This window comes from Hylobates moloch, unplaced genomic scaffold (genome assembly GCF_009828535.3).
Source record: "Hylobates moloch isolate HMO894 unplaced genomic scaffold, HMol_V3 SCAFFOLD_18, whole genome shotgun sequence".
Lineage (NCBI taxonomy): Eukaryota > Metazoa > Chordata > Mammalia > Primates > Hylobatidae > Hylobates > Hylobates moloch.
The window spans coordinates 79,736,722-79,754,746 of NW_026652293.1; the positions used below are offsets into that span (position 1 = coordinate 79,736,722).

The window sequence follows — 18,025 nt, forward strand, 5'->3', positions numbered from 1 at the left end:
CTTACAATAGCCAAGAGAATGCTTTTTTTTTTTTAATGTGAATTTTCAGTAAGAAAAAACTGGTGTTTAACATACTTGTCTATCAACTCCTAGCTTAGTGAAAGCTATAGTGACAGAGGCCCTCATTCCTGGTGTGGCCTGCTTCTTCCAGAGAGTAATATGCACCTTGTCTCAACGAATTGTGGTTGTGTGTTTTGACCCATCTGACGACTTCCAGAGGTATTGACACTGGGGCTTCCCTTTGTTTCACTTGCCCTGGAACTTCCTCAGGGATGGAAAGGCTTCCCAGGGGGGACTTGTTAAAAGCATTTAAGGCAAATAAGCAGAGTACAGATGCCATAGCCGAGTGATAATGGAGCAAGCAGCAGATAGAGAAAATACCTGAGGAGGAAAAACCTACCGAAGAGACACGTAAGGGAACACAAGCTTTGAAAATCTGTGAATCCTGGGGAATCTAGGCAGCTAGTTGCATCCCAGAGTTAAGTGCACACTCAGGAGAGACTGAAAAGACCCTGAGCTTTAACCTCTGGCTGACCTTTAGGCTCTATGCACTGAGGAAGTGTAGGACAAGTCAGAGTTGTAAATGTTCTATCTAAGCATGAAAGTGAGAGACAGGACTAGCTGGATTTCCTAGGCCGACTAAGAATCCCTAAGCCTAGCTGGGAAGGTGACCGCATCCACCTTTAAACACAGGGCTTGCAACTTAGCTCACACCGACCAATCAGGTATTAAAGAGAGCTCACTAAAATGCTAATTAGGCAAAAATAAGAGGTAAAGAAATAGCCAATCGTCTATCGCCTGAGAGCACAGCGGGAGGGACAATGATCAGGATATAAACCCAGGCATTCCAGCCTTCAACGGCTACCCTCTTTGGGTCCCCTCCCTTTGTATGGGAGCTCTGTTTTCACTCTATTAAATCTTGCAACTGCACCCTCTTCTGGTCCATGTTGGTTACTGCTCCAGCTGAGCTTTCGCTTGCCTCCACCACTGTTTGCCGCTGTCGCAGACCCGCCGCTGACTTCCATCCCTCCGGATCCAGCAGGGAGTCCGCTGCGCTCCTGATCCAGTGAGGCGCCCATTGCCGCTCCCAGGGCTAAAGGCTTGCCATTGTCCCTGCACAGCTAAGTGTCCAGGTTCGTCCTAATCGAGCTGAACACCAGTCACTGGGTTCCACGGTTCTCTTCCGTGACCCACAGCTTCTAATGGAGCTATAACACTCACCGCATGGCCCAAGATTCCATTCCTTGGAATCTGTGAGGCCAAGAACCCCAGGTCAGAGAACACAAGCCTTGCCACCATCTTGGGAGCTCTGGGAGAAAGGACCGCCCACCACCTTCCACCAAAGGAGTGCCCCAGAACAGAACCGGACTGCAAAGACTGGGAGAGAAAGTACTTATTGTTTTTCGTTGTTGTGATTTGTCATGATTTGGTGTGGTTTGGTTTGGTTTTGGTTCAGACACTTAACAAAATATTTAGTCTTTCAAAAAATACTTTAGGTCAGGCATGGTGGTTCATGCCTGTAATCCCAACGTTTTGGGAGGCTGAGGCAGAAGGATCATTTAAGCCCAGAATTTCAAGACCAGCCTAGAAAACATAGTGAGACTTCATCTCTGCTAAAAATAAAAATAAAAATAAATTAGCTGGGTGTGGGGGCACGCACCTGTAGTCCCAATTACATGGGAGGCTGAGGCAAGAGGATTGCGTGAGCCCAGGAGCTCAAGGCTGTAGTGAATTTTGATAGCATCGCTGCATTGCAGCCTAGGTGACAAAGCAAGACCCTGTCTCAAAATAACAATAATAATAATGATAATAATAATAATAATAATGGGTTAGGAGAACAACAAAATAGCTACACTTCCCCCAAAACGAAGAATAATCAAAGAGTAGGAATTAGTAAAATAGAAAACAAATAATGTTTTGAAGTTGTTTGAAATAATATTCTCAAGGAAGATGGAACAAATAAAATAAGACATAAATGAAATATAGTAAAACATCTATAAGTAACACAGATCTCCTAAAGCATTAAAGTAACTTACCATAAGGAAATATATGCTAATAAATATTAAAATGTAAAGGAAATTTATAAATTGCTAGAAAATACAAATGTCCATATTAATAAATGAAAGATTAGAAAATTTGAATATTTCAATAAATCCCCTTCTGGGTGCTCTGGTTTCAATGTCAATTCAGTCCTCAAAGTCTTTGCTTTTAGAATATACACTGTGTGGCAGCTATCAGGGACAATATGACACCTTGTTTCCTCTATAACCACTACTTCCTGGACAGTAAAATTCATATCTAAAGGTCTGATTTAATTGAGGTTAAATGTCGTTGGAAGAATGACTTAATACTTGATGCCGTATTCTTCATGTGGTTACAATACAGCAGCAAGCAAATGTGGTAGCTAGGATTCTAAGATGGACACCAAGATTCCTGCCCTGTTGTGTATACAGCTTGTATTATCCACTTTCTTGAATGTAGTGTTAACATGATGGAGTATCACTACATTGATTATATTATGTTATACGGCCAAAACAAAAAAGATTTTGAAGATGTAATTAAGGTCCTCAATCAGGTGATTTTGCATTCAGCAAAAGGGAGAGTATCTTGAGTGCGCCTGTCATAATGAAGGAAGTTCTCACGAGATAAAAGCGGTGGCATCAGAGGTCCTCCTGCTGGCCTTCAAGGGGCAAACAGTCCTATTTTGGGATCACATAGCCAAGACTCAAGAGTGGCCACTTGGAGCCAAGAGTAATCCCAGCCAACATCAAACAAGAAAATGGGGGTTTCTGTCATACAGCCCACTAGGGCATGAATGCTGCCAACAACCCACGGGAGCTTGGAAGGGGATCGTTCCCTAGTGGAGCCTCCTGACAAGGGTCTAACTGGTCAATACCTTGATTTCAGCCTTGTGAAATGCTCAGCAGAGGACCCAGGTAAAATGTACTAGACTCCTGACCCACAGAAACTGTATCATAATAAATGTATGTTGTTTCAAGCTACTAAAACTTTACACAGTATAAAAGCCATGTAGCACATAATGTCTGATTACTCACCATTAGAGATCCTAAGAGTAATAAATAGAGGGATTAAATTGATCATTAGTCTTTCATCTCTGCTGTGATACTTATAGCATGCAAATATCTTTCTTTTTCTTTGGGTAACACTGAGAATGGACTCATGGATATTTTATGTGCAGTGTCATTCAATCAGTTCCAGTTATTATTCATTTTTAAACAGCTTTATTGAGATTGAATTAATGTATCACAGTTTATATATATATATTAAAATAAATGGAGTTTATTTTCTTAGATATGTGCAACCCTCACCACAGTTAATACAGAGCATTTTACCACCATGAACAGAAGCCCTGTACTTGTTAGAGCAATCCCTTCAATACTCCCATCTATCTCAGCCCTGAGCAACCGCTGATCTAACTTCTGTCTCTACATTTTTTGGCATTTCTAGACATCTCACATAAACAAAAGCATATACTATGTAGTCTTCTGTGACTGGCTTTTTACAGTTAGCATAATATTCAACAGGTACATCCACATTGCAGCATATATTAGTACTTCATTTTCATTTTATAGATACATCACAAATTGTTTATCCATTCATCTGTGATGAACATTTGGATAACTTCCACTTTTTGGCTATTGTGACTAGGAATGCTACAAACATTCATGCAGAAACTTTTGTTTGAACACCTGTTTTCAGTTCTTTTGTGTATATACCTAGGAGTGGAATTGCTAGATCCTATGATAATTCCATGCTTAATGTATGAGGAAAACCAAACTGTTTTCCACATTGGCTGCACCATTTTACAATCTCACCAGCAATGTAAAAAGGAGTCCAGTTTCTCCACATGCTTACCAACATTAGTCATTTTTGGTTTTTCTTATTATAGCAATCATAGTGGTTGTGAAGTGATATCTTGTGGTCTTGAGTTGCATTTCCCAACAGTTAATAGTATTAAGCACTTTTCCATGAGCTTGTTAGCCATTTGCATATTGTATTTGACTATTGCTTTCATAATAATATTTTTTCCAATCCAGGAGCATGAGATATTTTTCCTTTATTTAGATCTTATTTAATTTGTTTCAACAATGTCTTGTGGGTTTTGAACTTATTTGTTAAATTTATTAGTTTTTTTCTTTTTTATGCTATTGCAAATGTAATTATATTCCTGATTTCATTTTTGGATTGCTCACTACAAGCGTATAGAAATACAATTAATTTTATTCTATTGATATGGTGTATTATACGTTGAACTGCATCCTCTAAAAATTTACATACTGAAGTTCTAACCCCAGTACCTCAGAATAAGTCCTTATTTGCAGATAGCATCTTTACAGAGGTAAGTGACAAACATGAGATCATTAGGAGTTCCCTAATTCAATATGACTAGTGTCCTTATAAAAAAAAATTTGCACACAGAGATAGACATAAAAAGAAGACAGTGTGGAGACGATGGTCACCTAGAAGCCGGAAAGAAGGCCTAAAACAGATTCTTATTTCCCAGTGTTCAGAAAGACCAATGCTGTTGACACATTGGCCTCCAGTGTAAATTTCTACTGCTTAAGACATCCAGCATGTGGTAGTTTGGGTTTTTCTGTTTGTTTTTGTTTTTGTTTTATGAGACAGGGTCTTACTGTATTGACCAGGCTGGAGTCTGGTGGCACGATCTCAGCTCACTGCAACCACCACCTCCCGGATTCAAGGGATTCTCCTGCCTCAGCCTCCTGAGTAGCTAGGGTTACAGGCATGCACAACCATACCCAGCTAACTTTTTTTTGTGTGTGTATTTTTAGTAGAGACAGGGTTTTGCCACGTTGGCAAGGCTGATCTCGAATTCCTGGCCTCAAGTGATCTGCCTGCCTCAGCCTCCCAAAGTGCTGGGATTCCAGGCGTGAGCCACCGTTTCAGGCTGCATGTGGTAGTTTCTTAGAGAAGTCATGGAAAACTAACACATGGTATATTACATTAATGATTTTTGGATGTTAAAAATATCTTGCACACTTGGGAAATCCTATTTGGCTGGATTCTGTTTGCGAGTATTTTGTGAGGACTTTGTGTATCTATATTCATAAGAGTCATTGGCCTGTAGTTTTATTTTATTGTGGTGTCTTTGATTTGATTTTGGTATGGGTAAAACTGGCCTCATTGAATTAATTGGAAAGTGTGACCTCCTCTTTGATTTGGGGGGAAATATTTGTAAAAAATATGTGTATTAATTCATCTGTAAAGGTTTCTTGTAATTATTCATTTTGAGAATAAAATCTCCCCAGATTCACCTTTGGAAGATCTTAACGCTATCTTCTCTGTGTTTTTTATATAATATATTGGTCTTGGAATGCTTGCTCTCTGACACAAACTCGCTCTACACATTACCTTCTTAAAGTCAAGCAATCATGGTTAGCTTTAGAGGGGAAATCATACTTAGAAATCAAAATCTGGCTATAAGGCATGCTCATTATGACTGATGCTTTTAGCCATTTCAGAGACTAGAGCTAATGTGTATATTATATTTATAAAATTATGATTTTAGATTTCTATTTCTAAATCTGAATGTACCTGAGCTTATTGTCATGTTGTCAGAATTTAGTTTTGCTTGTCATGATTGGAAACACGTGAATACCCCAGACTTGAAAATTGAAGACTGTGACATTCAAAAAGTTTTTCAAGTGAAACGTTCCTGCTTACTTTGCTTTACTCTGTAAGAAAAATAAATGCTTTTTTTTCTCTTTTGGTACTCCCTCTTTCCCCAAACAACAGTGCATGATTATGCTTTCAGAAGTAACATGAAAATTGCATGTCTAGAGAGAGATAAGTTAATGATGTTCTTTCCATATAACTACAGGGTAGCCCTCCTTTCACAAGAAAAGAGTCACCTGCAAAACCTTGTTAGGTAAGTGTCACTTTATTTCTCAGACTGAGAAGTTGTGAGTAGGAGACAGGAGGAAATGAATCAGGTCTAAGGTCTGGACTTCAGTGATTCACCCTCCACAGCCCACTCAGGCAGACATGGGAGGCAGGATTTTATCTTTAAGGTGTAGAAGAACTTAGGAGAATTCTCAGAGTCTAATAAATTAGTGAATTAATTTAAATTCAGTTAGATTAATTAATTCAGAAGATTAAGCCTTTTACATAAAAAGCTTACCTCAGCAAAAATCTTTACAGAAACCATCAATTTCCATGTTTTTTATAACTTATTTGAGTGAACATTTTTGTATTATTGTTTTGTGACTTTAAAAACTGAATGTCAGGCTGACTGCAAATTCAACTTGAATTATTTTTTGATACAAAATTTCTAAAATCAGGGGTAGAATATGTTTACACTAAATAAATATTGTTTCTTTAAAATGTTTATGCATTTACTACTTCTAAAGGCCTTTATCTTCCTTTATACTCCCTTCTCACTAAGTTCTTTGAAATTTAGGGAATTCTTATTTTATTTGAAATGTCCTAAAGATATCATGTAGAAAAAGAAAAGTAGCAGGATTATTTTAATTTTGTCACATAATAGTGCTTGGTTCTTTTTAATTGCATAGGGTAATACATTTGAACAGATGACTATCTTGTCATCTTTTTAATCACTGTAATTAGACAATGCCTTTTTAATATATCTGACATATATCTGGAACTCTCATCTTTTGCTTGGTGATTTAGTTGATTTTACACTTAGAAATGTGACTCATATTTTATTAGAAGATAATACAAAGCCTCATTTTTGTATCTTATTAAAAATTCTTTCAGTTTTACTGTTTTAATTACCTAAAGTCTCAAGATGTGAGTGAGAACATATTTTATAGTAGTCTGTTAATTGTATTAATAGATAAGAGTAAATAGTTCAAATGTTTTCCACCTCTTGTTAAAAACAATTTATCAGTAAATTTATAATGCACTTTCTTTCTTTCAAAGTCTCAAATTATAATTCACTCATCAAAAATGCATTCACAAAAAAAGTCAGATAATTTGCCACAAATGACAATGGGTGGTTTACAATATGTCCATCATATTCTGTATAATTAGTTGCTTTCAAAGGATAATAAAATTATAGTAGGACCATAAGTAAGATGAATAAAAGAACAAAGTCAATATGGCAAAGATTTGTCTTTCCTGGCTCCCAGGAAGTGAAGCATGAAATCTCAGGAAATCTGAATAGGAGAAAATCTATATTTAAAGCCATGCATGGATAAAATTTCAGAGCCTCCTTGTACTTGTTAAAAGTGGAAAAAGTCCTCCTTCTTTCCCTGAAAATGTGTGCCGTCTGATCACATTAAGAATATAATTGGGATGTCTGTCCCCTCAATATCTCATGTTGAAATGTGATTCCTAGTGTTGGAGGCGGGGCTTGGTGAGAGGTGTTTTGGTCATGGGGGCAGATTCCTCATGAATAGCTTGGTGCCTTTCCTATGGTAATCAGTTCATATGAGACCTGGTTGTTAGAGTCTGGGACCTCCTCCCTCACTTGTTTTCTCTCTCACTCATGTGGCACGCCTGCTCCCCTTCCCCTTTCAGCATGATTGGAAGCTTCCTGAGGCCTCACCAGAAGCAGATGCTGGCACTATGCTTCTTGTACAGCCTGCATAACTGTGAGCCAAAATAAACCTCTTTCCTTTATAAATTACTCAGCCTCAGGTTTTCCTTTATAGTAACACAAAATGAACTAATACAAGGACCGACTGAATTTAGAATGAAGCTGAGACCTGGACTGTAGATTTTAAATAGCTCGTTTTCCTTCAGCTGACAGTTTCAAGGCCTTGAATGTGAAAAGCGGAATGTATTCTATGCCCTTTCACTAACCTGGGGTGCAAACAAAGTCAGGGGATAAACTTTGCAAATTGTTTAAACAACGGAAGTCTTACTTATTTAAAAAATGTAAATTGACAGTTTAAAATTCTATATGTTTATAGGGTCTAAAGTGATGTTATAATTTATTAAGACAATGTGGAATAATTAAATTAAGCTAATTAACATGTTCATCACCTCAAATATTTTCATTTTTATGGTGAGAGTATGTTAAATTTACTCAGCAATTTTGAATTTTACAATGCATTATTAACTATATTTACCACACTGTGCAATAAATCTCATTTAAAAAAATCTTATTCCCCCAATCTAACTGAGATTTTGTGCCCTTTGACTGTCATCTTTCCTTTCCCCATGTCCCCCAGTTTCTATAGCCATGGTTCTACCATCTGTTTCTATGAGTTTAATTGTTCTAGATTCTACATTTTGTGAGAACATAAAGTATTTGTCTTTCGTATCTGGCTTATTCCACTTAGCACGATGTCCTCCAGGTTCATCTGTATTGTTACAAATGACAGAGTTTCCTTCTATTTTAAGGCTGAATAGTACTCCATTTTTTATGTATACCACATTTTCTTTATCCATTTGTCTGTTGATAGACACTTAGGTTGATTTCATAACTTGACTATGGTGAATAGTTCTGTAATGAACATGGGAGGGATTTCAAATCTTTTAGGTAAATGCTAAAATATATAGTAATTTTATTTTCAGTTTTGTATGTATGGACATTTAAACCTCCATTCTATTTTCCATAATTGTTGTACTGATCTGCATTCCTACCAACAGTGTAACCTGTTCCTTTTCTTCACATCCTTCCTAACACTTGCTCTCATAATTTTTGTAGTGATCAGGAAAATAGAGAAGTTTGAAATGTGAGTTTCCCATTAGAATTACATTCTATTCATGGTAGAACTTCTCCAGCTTATTTTCCATCTCCTTCCTCCTATTTCATGTCTACAATGACATAGATGCCTTGAATTATAAACATTCTAGTAATAGGATAGAACTGTGAACTAAATTGTATATCCAATTCACTTGCCAAACAAGTGATAGTCTGCACCATGGTTTTGGAAATTAGTTCTCATTCATGAATTCCAAAGTTTCTTAATAACCTTTTTCTTTTTTTTTTTTTTTGAGATGGAGTCTTGCTCTGTCGCCCAGGCTGGAGTGCAGTGGCACGATCTCAGCTCACTGCAAGCTCTGCCTCCTGTGTTCACGCCATTCTCCTGCCTCAGCCTCCCGAGTAGCTGGGACTACAGGTGCCCGCCACCATGCCCGGCTAATTTTTTGTATTTTTAGTAGAGATGGGGTTTCACCGTGTTAGCCAGGATGGTCTCGATCTCCTGACTTCGTGATCTGCCCACCTCAGCCTCCCAAAGTGCTGGGATTACAGGTGTGAGACACTGCACCCAGCCCCTAATAACCTTTTTTCATCTTAGTGAAGTTGTACGTTTCATACACAAATTTTGTCACATGGCCTATGATAACAGAGTTATAAATTAAGTATATGCAAAGTTATGCATTGTGTAGAAATAAAATAATGCAATATTCATTTATACTGATTTTGACTCCTCAAAATATTTATTATATATAATACTGACTTTGTAACTATAACATTAATATTCTATTGATGCAACTTGTTAATTAATAAATATAAATAAAATAATGTAAAAAATATACACACACACAAGCACATGTGTACACACACACGAGGGGTAAATGGCTAAGTATTTTAATTTTACTTAGATGTGCTCATCCCTGTAATCCTAGCACTTTGGGAGACTGAGGCAGGAGGATCACTTGAGCTCAGGAGTTTGAGACCAGCCTGGGTAACATAGTGAGACCTCATCTCTACTTAAAAAAAAAACTAATAATAAATAAATAAACAAAATAAGAATAAAGAATTACATGATTGAGTTGAATCTTGGATGGTGAGAAATAAATGATTCAGATTTAAGCTATAGGCCAGGTGCAGTGGCTCACACCTGTAATCCCAGCACTTTGGGAGGCCGAGGCAGGTGGATCACCTGAGGTCAGGCGTTCAAGATCAGCCCGGCCAACATGGTGAAACCCCGTCTCTACTAAAAATACAAAATTACCCGAGTGTGGCAGCACATGCCTGTAATCCCAGCTACTCAGAAGGCTGAGGCCAGAGGATCACTTGAACCCTGGAGGCAGAGGTTGCAGTGAGCTGAGCTTGCACCACTGCACTCCAGCCTGGGCGACAAAGACTCCACCATCTCAAAAATAAAATAAAATAAAGATTTAATCTATATTTGTAGTTTAGAAGCTAAGGATTCCAGATCATAGAGATTGTTGAAATTGGTTATTATTGAGAACATGGCAGAAATTATGCTATTCTCATCAGATCTCTTGCTTTTCTCCACAGATATCCTTTGCTTTAATTTTCCTTCTAAGATGATCAAACTTCCTGGTTTTATTACCATACAAATCTTTTATCCACAAGCCAGCTTTGGAATTTCAGCAAACACCATCCTTCTTCTTTTCCACATCTTCACCTTTGTTTTCAGTCACAGGTCTAAGTCCATTGACATGATAATTAGTCACCTGTCCCTCATCCACATACTGCTGCTCATCACCCAGGCAATATTGGTGTCCTCAGACTTTTTTGGTTCGCAGAATACTCAGGATGATCTTAGGTGTGAGGTCATTGTCTTTTTAAACAAGGTGATGAGGGGCCTCTCCATCTGCACCACCTGCCTCCTGAGTGTGCTCCAGACCATCATCAGCCCCAGCATCTCCTCCTTGGCAAAGCTCAGACATCCTTCTGCAAGTCACATCTTAGGATTCTTCCTCTTCTCACGAGTCCTCAACATACTCATTGGTAGTAATCTTCTGCTGTACACTGTGGCTACCCCCAGTGAAACGGGGCCAGTCTTCTGTTGGTCATGCAGCACTGTTCCTTTTTGCCCATGAGCTACACCCACAGGAGACTGTTTTTCACACTAATGACTTTGAGGGATGTCACCTTTATAGGGTTCATGGTCCTCTCAAGAGGCTACATGGTGATTATTTTATACAGACATAAGAGGCTATCTCAGTGCCTTCACACAGCCAGCCTGTCCCCCAGAGTCTCACCAGTGAAAAGAGCCTCCCAGACTATCTTACTGCTTGTGAGTTGTTTTGTCTTCATAGATTGGGTGGACTTTATGTTCTCATTTTCAAGGGGTGTGACATGGATAAATGATTCTCTGCTAGTGTGGTTCCAGGTTATTGTGGCCAATAGCTATGCCACAATTAGTCTTTTTTTTTCTTTTTTTTTTGAGACAGAGTCTCGCTCTGTCGCCCAGGCTGGAGTGCAGTGGCGCGATCTCGGCTCACTGCAAGCTCCGCATCCCGGGTTCACGCCATTCTCCTGCCTCAGCCTCTCCGAGTAGCTGGGACTACAGGTGCCCGCCACCACGCCCGGCTAATTTTTTGTATTTTTAGTAGAGACGGGGTTTCACTGTGGTCTCGATCTCCTGACCTCGTGATCCGCCCGCCTCGGCCTCCCAAAGTGCTGGGATTACAAGCGTGAGCCACCGCGCCCGGCCACAATTAGTCTTTTGATGCTAATTTATGCTGATAAGCAAATATTCAAGACTCTGCAAATGTTATGGTTTAAATATTTGTCTCCTCCAAAACTCAAGTTGAAATTTAGTGGCCAATGTGGCAGTACTAAGAAGTGATGAGAGGTTAATCCATTCATGAACTCATGAATTAATGGGGTATCATGAGAATGGGTCTGGTGGCTTTAGAAGAAGAGGAAGAGAGACCACTCAGCCTCCTTGGCATATGATGCCCTCTGCTGCCTCAGGACACTACAGAGTTCCCACCAGCAAGAAGGCTCTGATCATCTGGTGAGATATTGGACCTTCCATAACTGTAATAAGCAAATTCCTTTTCATTAGAAGTTGCCTAGTTTCAGGCATTGTGTTATAAGCAGCAGTAAATGGACTAAGATAACAAGTTGTCAGAAAATAAGAATAAATGTTTAAAAAGAAGTGATGAAAATTAAGACTTAAAAATGAAATTGGCCATCACCTAGGGTTTTTAAATGTCACATGATATTTTGTCTCTGTGTAAATTTTTAACGGGTATTACTAATCTCTGTTGCATCTGATTTAGAAACTTTTATAATATGGCAGAAAAGTACTTGTAATAATTGATCACATTTTATACGTCAATCATATATGTCCATAGGCTTTCTTTTTTTTTTTTTTTGAGATGGAGTTTCGCTCTTCTTGCCCAGGCTGGAGTGCAATGGCATGATTTCGGCTCACTGCAACCTCTGCCTTCAAGCGGAGGATCTGTTGGTTTTGAGTTATATTTACCCAGCATAGTCAAGGAAAACCTAAACAAAGACATTAATTTGAAAATGCCCCAGCTGTAGGGCATGGGGCTTTTGGAAGAAGCAAATACAAATTTTCTTTTTTTTGAGATAGGGGTCTCTCTATGTTGCCCAGGTTAGTGTTAAACTCCTGGGCTCAAGCAATCTTTTCACCTTAGCCTCCCAAGGAGGTCCAGGTTCAAGCGATTCTCCTGCCTCAGCCTCTGGAGTAGCTGGAATTACAGGCGTCTGCCACCATGCCTAGCTAATTTTTTGTATTTTTAGTAGAGACGAGGTTTCATCATGTTGGCCAGGCTGGTCTCCAACTCCTGATCTCAGGCGATCCACCCGCCTTGGCCTCCCAAAGTGCAGGGCTTATAGGCGTGAGCCACCATGCCCGGCCTTCCATAGGCCTTTTATTTCTTGTGTTCTATTCTTTTTTTTCACATCTCAAGCCAGATTTCTGGCATCATTTTCTTTTTTCCTGAATTATATTATTTGAAAATTGTTTTATTGAAGATCAGTTTAGGCAGACTGTTGCCATATGATCTGAAATGTCTTTCATTCTCCTTTTTGTAAGAGTTAAAGTATACAGTTTTATGTTGACAATCTCACATCACACTTTCAAGCAAATATTTCCCTGAGTCCCAACTTCCATTTTTGATTTTGAAAATTACACAGACATTTGCAATATTGTTTGTGTGTGTGTGTGTAACTTAAATTTCCCTCTCCTTCTAGCTAACTTTAACTTTTATTGATTTATGGTTGATATTCCTGTGACACTCTGGTGCACCTGTATACAGATATTTCTATTTTTTATATTACACTTATTTAATATTCTTCATCAATCTTCATTAATTCATTAATTTAATTAATTGGAGCTTTTTGTTTTATTCCTTATATCGCATAACCTCTTTCATATAGTTTACATTCCTTTGTTTTTGAGTTCACATACTAGGAAACTTATTCAGCCAAATAGCTTGGTTTTACTAAAAGTTTTTTTCAACTCTATATCAACTGCAATCTAACCATTCCATTGATTCTGGGTACACAATTTTTTAAAAAACTTTATTTGCAGTTGTTCTATTTAGTTATTTTTCAACTATGCCACATCATGCTTCTAGTCTCCTACTCTTTATTTACTCTTTAAAAATTTAAATTTATTTTTGTTTTCTCTTAATCTGATATTCATATCTCATATCTCGAGGTATAATTCTGATAATTTCTGGTTTTGATAATTATTAATTCTTCTGGCTTGTTTGTTGCCTACTTTGTAATTTAATTGTCATAAGTAACATCATTTTGTTTCTTGAGAAGGCTGAGGGTCTTAGTGATAGATGACTGGAAGGAAAATTTGGAAGCTTGACACAGTGGCACACATTTGTAATTCTAGAAACTCGGGAGGCTAAGGTGAGAAGACTGCTTGAGCCCAGGAGTTTAATACTAGCCTGGGCAACATAGAGAGACCCCTATCTCAAAAAGAAAAGAGAAGAAAAGAAAAAAGAAAAGAAAAAAAAAGAAAAGAAAAGAAAGAGAAAGAAAGAAAGAAAGAAAGAAAGAAAGAAAGAAAGAAAGAAAGAAAGAAAGAGAAAGAAAGAAAATAAATTTGTATTTGCTTCTTACAAAAGCCCCATGCCCTACAGCTGGGGCATTTTCAAATTAATGTCTTGGTTTAGGTTTTCCTTGACTATTTATGCCAGATAAATATAACTCAAAACCAACAGGTCCTTTATTCCCCTCAGAGTTTAAGTATCAAGGTAGAAATAGTTCCATTGTGTAATCTGGCTTACCAACTTCTCTTTTGACTCAAAGTATAAAACCTTGAAATTCTTAGCATCGTGTACGTGTCCCAGTTTCATTCAATGGGTTAAATACATTGATGTTATTTTCCCTTTACCTACACAATTGACATAAATCAACATTTCACATTGGTAGTACCAGCCAATCCCTTCAGAGGAGACCAGGCATCCCAGTTTGATTTCAGCCAAGCTTGAGAATTATCTTTATTTTATTTCCAAGGGGATTCCCTCTATTATCTTGTAGGCTCAGCTAGACATTTAAATATATCTTAATTTATACATCATTTACAAACTAAAGAGTTTCTGCAAAGCAAAAGAAATTATCAACAGAATAAACAGATGACCTGCAGAATCAGAGGAAATAATTATAAACTGTACATCTGGCAAAGTTCCAGAATCCATAAGGATTAGTCCATAATATCCAGAATCTATAAGGAACAAATCAATAAACCAAAAACAAATAGCTCTACTAAAAATGGGCAAAGGACATAAAACAAATGTTTCTGAAAATAAGACATTCAATAAGCCAAAAACATAAAAATGCTCATCATCACTACTTATCAGCAAAATGCAAATTAAAACCACAAACTATCTGACACTAGTCAGAATGGCTATTATTAAAAAGTCAAAAAATAACAGATGCTGGAGAGTTCGTAGAGAAAAGGGGGTACCTGCACACCATTTGTAGAAATGTAAGTTCATTCAGCCACTGTGGAAAGCAGTCTGGAAATTTCTCGAAGAACTTAAAACAGAACTACTATTCAACCCAGCAATCCCACTACTAGGTATACAATCAAAGGAAAATATACCATTCTATAGAAAAGACACATGCACTTGTATGTTCATTACCACACTATGCACAATAGCAAAGACATGGAATGAACCTAAGTGCCCACCAATGGTGGATTGGATCAAGAAAATATGGTAGGGGGTGGAGCCAAGATGGCCAAATAGGAACAGCTCTGGTCTACAGCTCTCAGACTGAGCGACACAGAAGACGGGTGATTTCTGCATCTCTGTTTAAGGTACCGGGTTCATCTCACCAGGGAGTGCCAAACAGTGGGTACAGGACAGCAGGTGCAGTGCCCTGTGCACGAGCTGAAGCAGGGCAAGGCATTGCCTTACTCAGGAAGCGCAAGGGGTCAGGGAGTTCCATTTCGTAGTCAAAGAAGGCGGTAACAGATGGCACCTGGAAAATCGGGTCAGTCCCACCCTAATACTGTGCTTTTCCAACGGGCCTGGGAAATGGCACACCAGGAGATTGTGTCCCACACCTGGCTCGGAGGGTCCTATGCCCACAGAGTCTCGCTGATTGCTAGCACAGCAGTCTGAGATCAAACTGCAAGGCGGCAGCGAGGCTGGGGGAGGGGCGCCTGCCATTGCCCAGGCTTGCTTAGGTAAACAAAGCAGCCAGGAAGCTCAAACTGGGTGGAGCCCACCACAGATCAAGGAGGCCTGCCTGCCTCTGTAGGCTCCACCTCTGGGGGCAGGGCACAGACAAACAAAAATTCAGCAGGAACCTCTGCAGACTTAAATGTCCCTGTCTGACTGACAGCTTTGAAGAGAGTAGTGGTTCTCCCAGCACGCAGCTGGAGATCTGAGAACGGACAGACTGCCTCCTAAAGTGGGTCCCTGACCCCCAAGCAGCCTAACTGGGAGGCACCCTCCAGTAGGGACAGACTGACACCTCACTCGGCCGGGTACTCCTCTGAGACAAAACTTCCAGAGGAACTATCAGACAGCTGAATTTGTGGTCTCATGAAAATCCACTGTTCTGCAGCCACCGCTGCTGACACCCAGCCAAACAGGATCTGGAGTGGACCTCTAGCAAACTCCAACAGACCTGCAGCTGAGGGTCCTGTCTGGTAGAAGGAAAACTAACAAACAGAAAGGACACCCACACCAAAAACCCATCTGTACATCACCATCATCAAAGACCAAAAGTAGATAAAAACACAAAGATGGGGAAAAAACAGCAGAAAAACTGGAAACTCTAAAAAGCAGAGCACCTCTCCTCCTCCAAAGGAACGCAGTTCCTCACTAGCAATGGAACAAAGCTGGACGGAGAATGACTTTGACGAGTTGAGAGAAGAAGGCTTCAGATGATCAAACTACTCCGAGCTACGGGAGGAAATTCAAAACAATAGCAAAGAAGTGAAAAACTTTGAAAAAAAATTAGATGAATGGATAACTAGAATAACCGATGGAGAGAAGGGCTTAAAGGAGCTGATGGAGCTGAAAGCCAAGTATCGAGAACTACGTGAAGATTGCAGAAGCCTCGGTAGCCGATGCGATCAACTGGAAGAAAGGGTATCAGCGATGGAAGATGAAATGAATGAAATGAAGTGAGAAGGGAAGTTTAGAGAAAAAAGAATAAAAAGGAACGAACAAAGCCTCCAAGAAATTTGGGACTATGTGAAAAGACCAAACCTACGTCTGATTGGTGTGCCTGAAAATGACAGGGAGAATGGAACCAAGTTGGAAAACACTCTGCAAGATATTATCCAGGAGAACTTCCCCAATCTAGCAAGACAGGCCAACATTCAGATTCAGGAAATACAGAGAATGCCACAAAGATACTCCTCGAGAAGAGCAACTCCAAGACACATAATTGTCAGATTCACCAAAGTTGAAATGAAGGAAAAAACGTTAAGGGCAGCCAGAGAGAAAGGTCAGGTTACTCACAAAGGGAAGCCCATCAGACTAACAGCTGATCTCTCAGCAGAAACTCTATAAGCCAGAAGAGAGTGGGGGCCGATATTCAACATTCTTAAAGAAAAGAATTTTCAACCCAGAATTTCATATCCAGCCAAACTAAGCTTCATAAGTGAAGGAGAAATAAAATACTTTACAGACAAGCAAATGCTGAGAGATTTTGTCACCACCAGGCCTGCCCTAAAAGAGCTCCTGAAGGAAGCACTAAACATGGAAAGGAACAACTGGTACCAGCCCCTGCAAAAACATGCCAAATTGTAAAGACCATCAAGGCTAGGAAGAAACTGCATCAACTAACGAGCAAAATAACCAACTAACATCATAATGACAGGATCAAATTCACACATAACGGTATTAACTTTAAATGTAAATGGGCTAAATGCTCCAATTAAAAGACACAGACTGGAAAACTGGATAAGGAGTCAAGACCCATCAGTGTGCTATATTCAGGAAACCCATCTCACGTGCAGAGACACACATAGACTCAAAATAAAGGGATGGAGGAAGATCTATCAAGCAAATGGGAAACAAAAAAAGGCAGGGGTTGCAATCCTAGTCTCTGATAAAATAGACTTTAAACCAACAAAGATCAGAAGAGACAAAGAAGGCCATTACATAATGGTAAAGGGATCAATTCAACAAGAAGAGCTAACTATCCTAAATATATATGCACCCAACACAGGAGCACCCAGATTCATAAAGCAAGTCCTGAGTGACCTACAAAGAGACTTAAACTCCCACACAATAATAATGGGAGATTTTAACACCCCACTGTCAACATTAGACAGATCAACGAGACAGAAAGTTAACAAGGATATCCAGGAATTGAACTCAGCTCTGCACAAAGTGGACCTAATAGACATCTACAGAACTCTCCACCCCAAATCAACAGAATATACATTTTTTTCAGCACCACATCACACCTATTCCAAAATTGACCACATCGTTGGAAGTAAAGCCCTCCTCAGCAAATGTAAAAGAACAGAAATTATAACAAACTGTCTCTCAGACCACAGTGCAATCAAACTAGAACTCAGGATTAAGAAACTCACTCAAAACCGCTCAACTACATGGAAACTGAACAACCTGCTCCTGAATGACTATTGGGTACATAATGAAATGAAGGCAGAAATAAAGATGTTCTTTGAAACCAACGAGAACAAAGACACAACATACCAGAATCTCTGGGACACATTCAAAGCAGTGTGTAGAGGGAAATTTATAGCACTAAATGCCCACAAGAGAAAGCAGGAAAGATCCAAAATTGACACCCTAACATCACAATTAAAAGAACTAGAAAAGCAAGAGCAAACACATTCAAAAGCTAGCAGAAGGCTAGAAATAACTAAAATCAGAGCAGAACTGA

At 39.1% G+C, this 18,025-nt stretch overlaps 1 protein-coding gene across 1 annotated transcript; it reads left to right on the forward strand.

Annotated features, from left to right (window-relative positions):
* The first annotated feature begins 2,488 nt into the window (after positions 1-2,488).
* Positions 2,489-11,779, forward strand: LOC116457456 (vomeronasal type-1 receptor 5-like). Its single transcript, XM_058430508.1, is given in 6 exon segments — positions 2,489-2,575; positions 10,126-10,662; positions 10,664-10,859; positions 10,862-10,905; positions 10,908-11,066; positions 11,355-11,779. Coding segments are annotated over 6 exon segments (1,173 nt in total). The 3' UTR covers positions 11,505-11,779.
* The last annotated feature ends 6,246 nt before the right edge of the window (positions 11,780-18,025 follow it).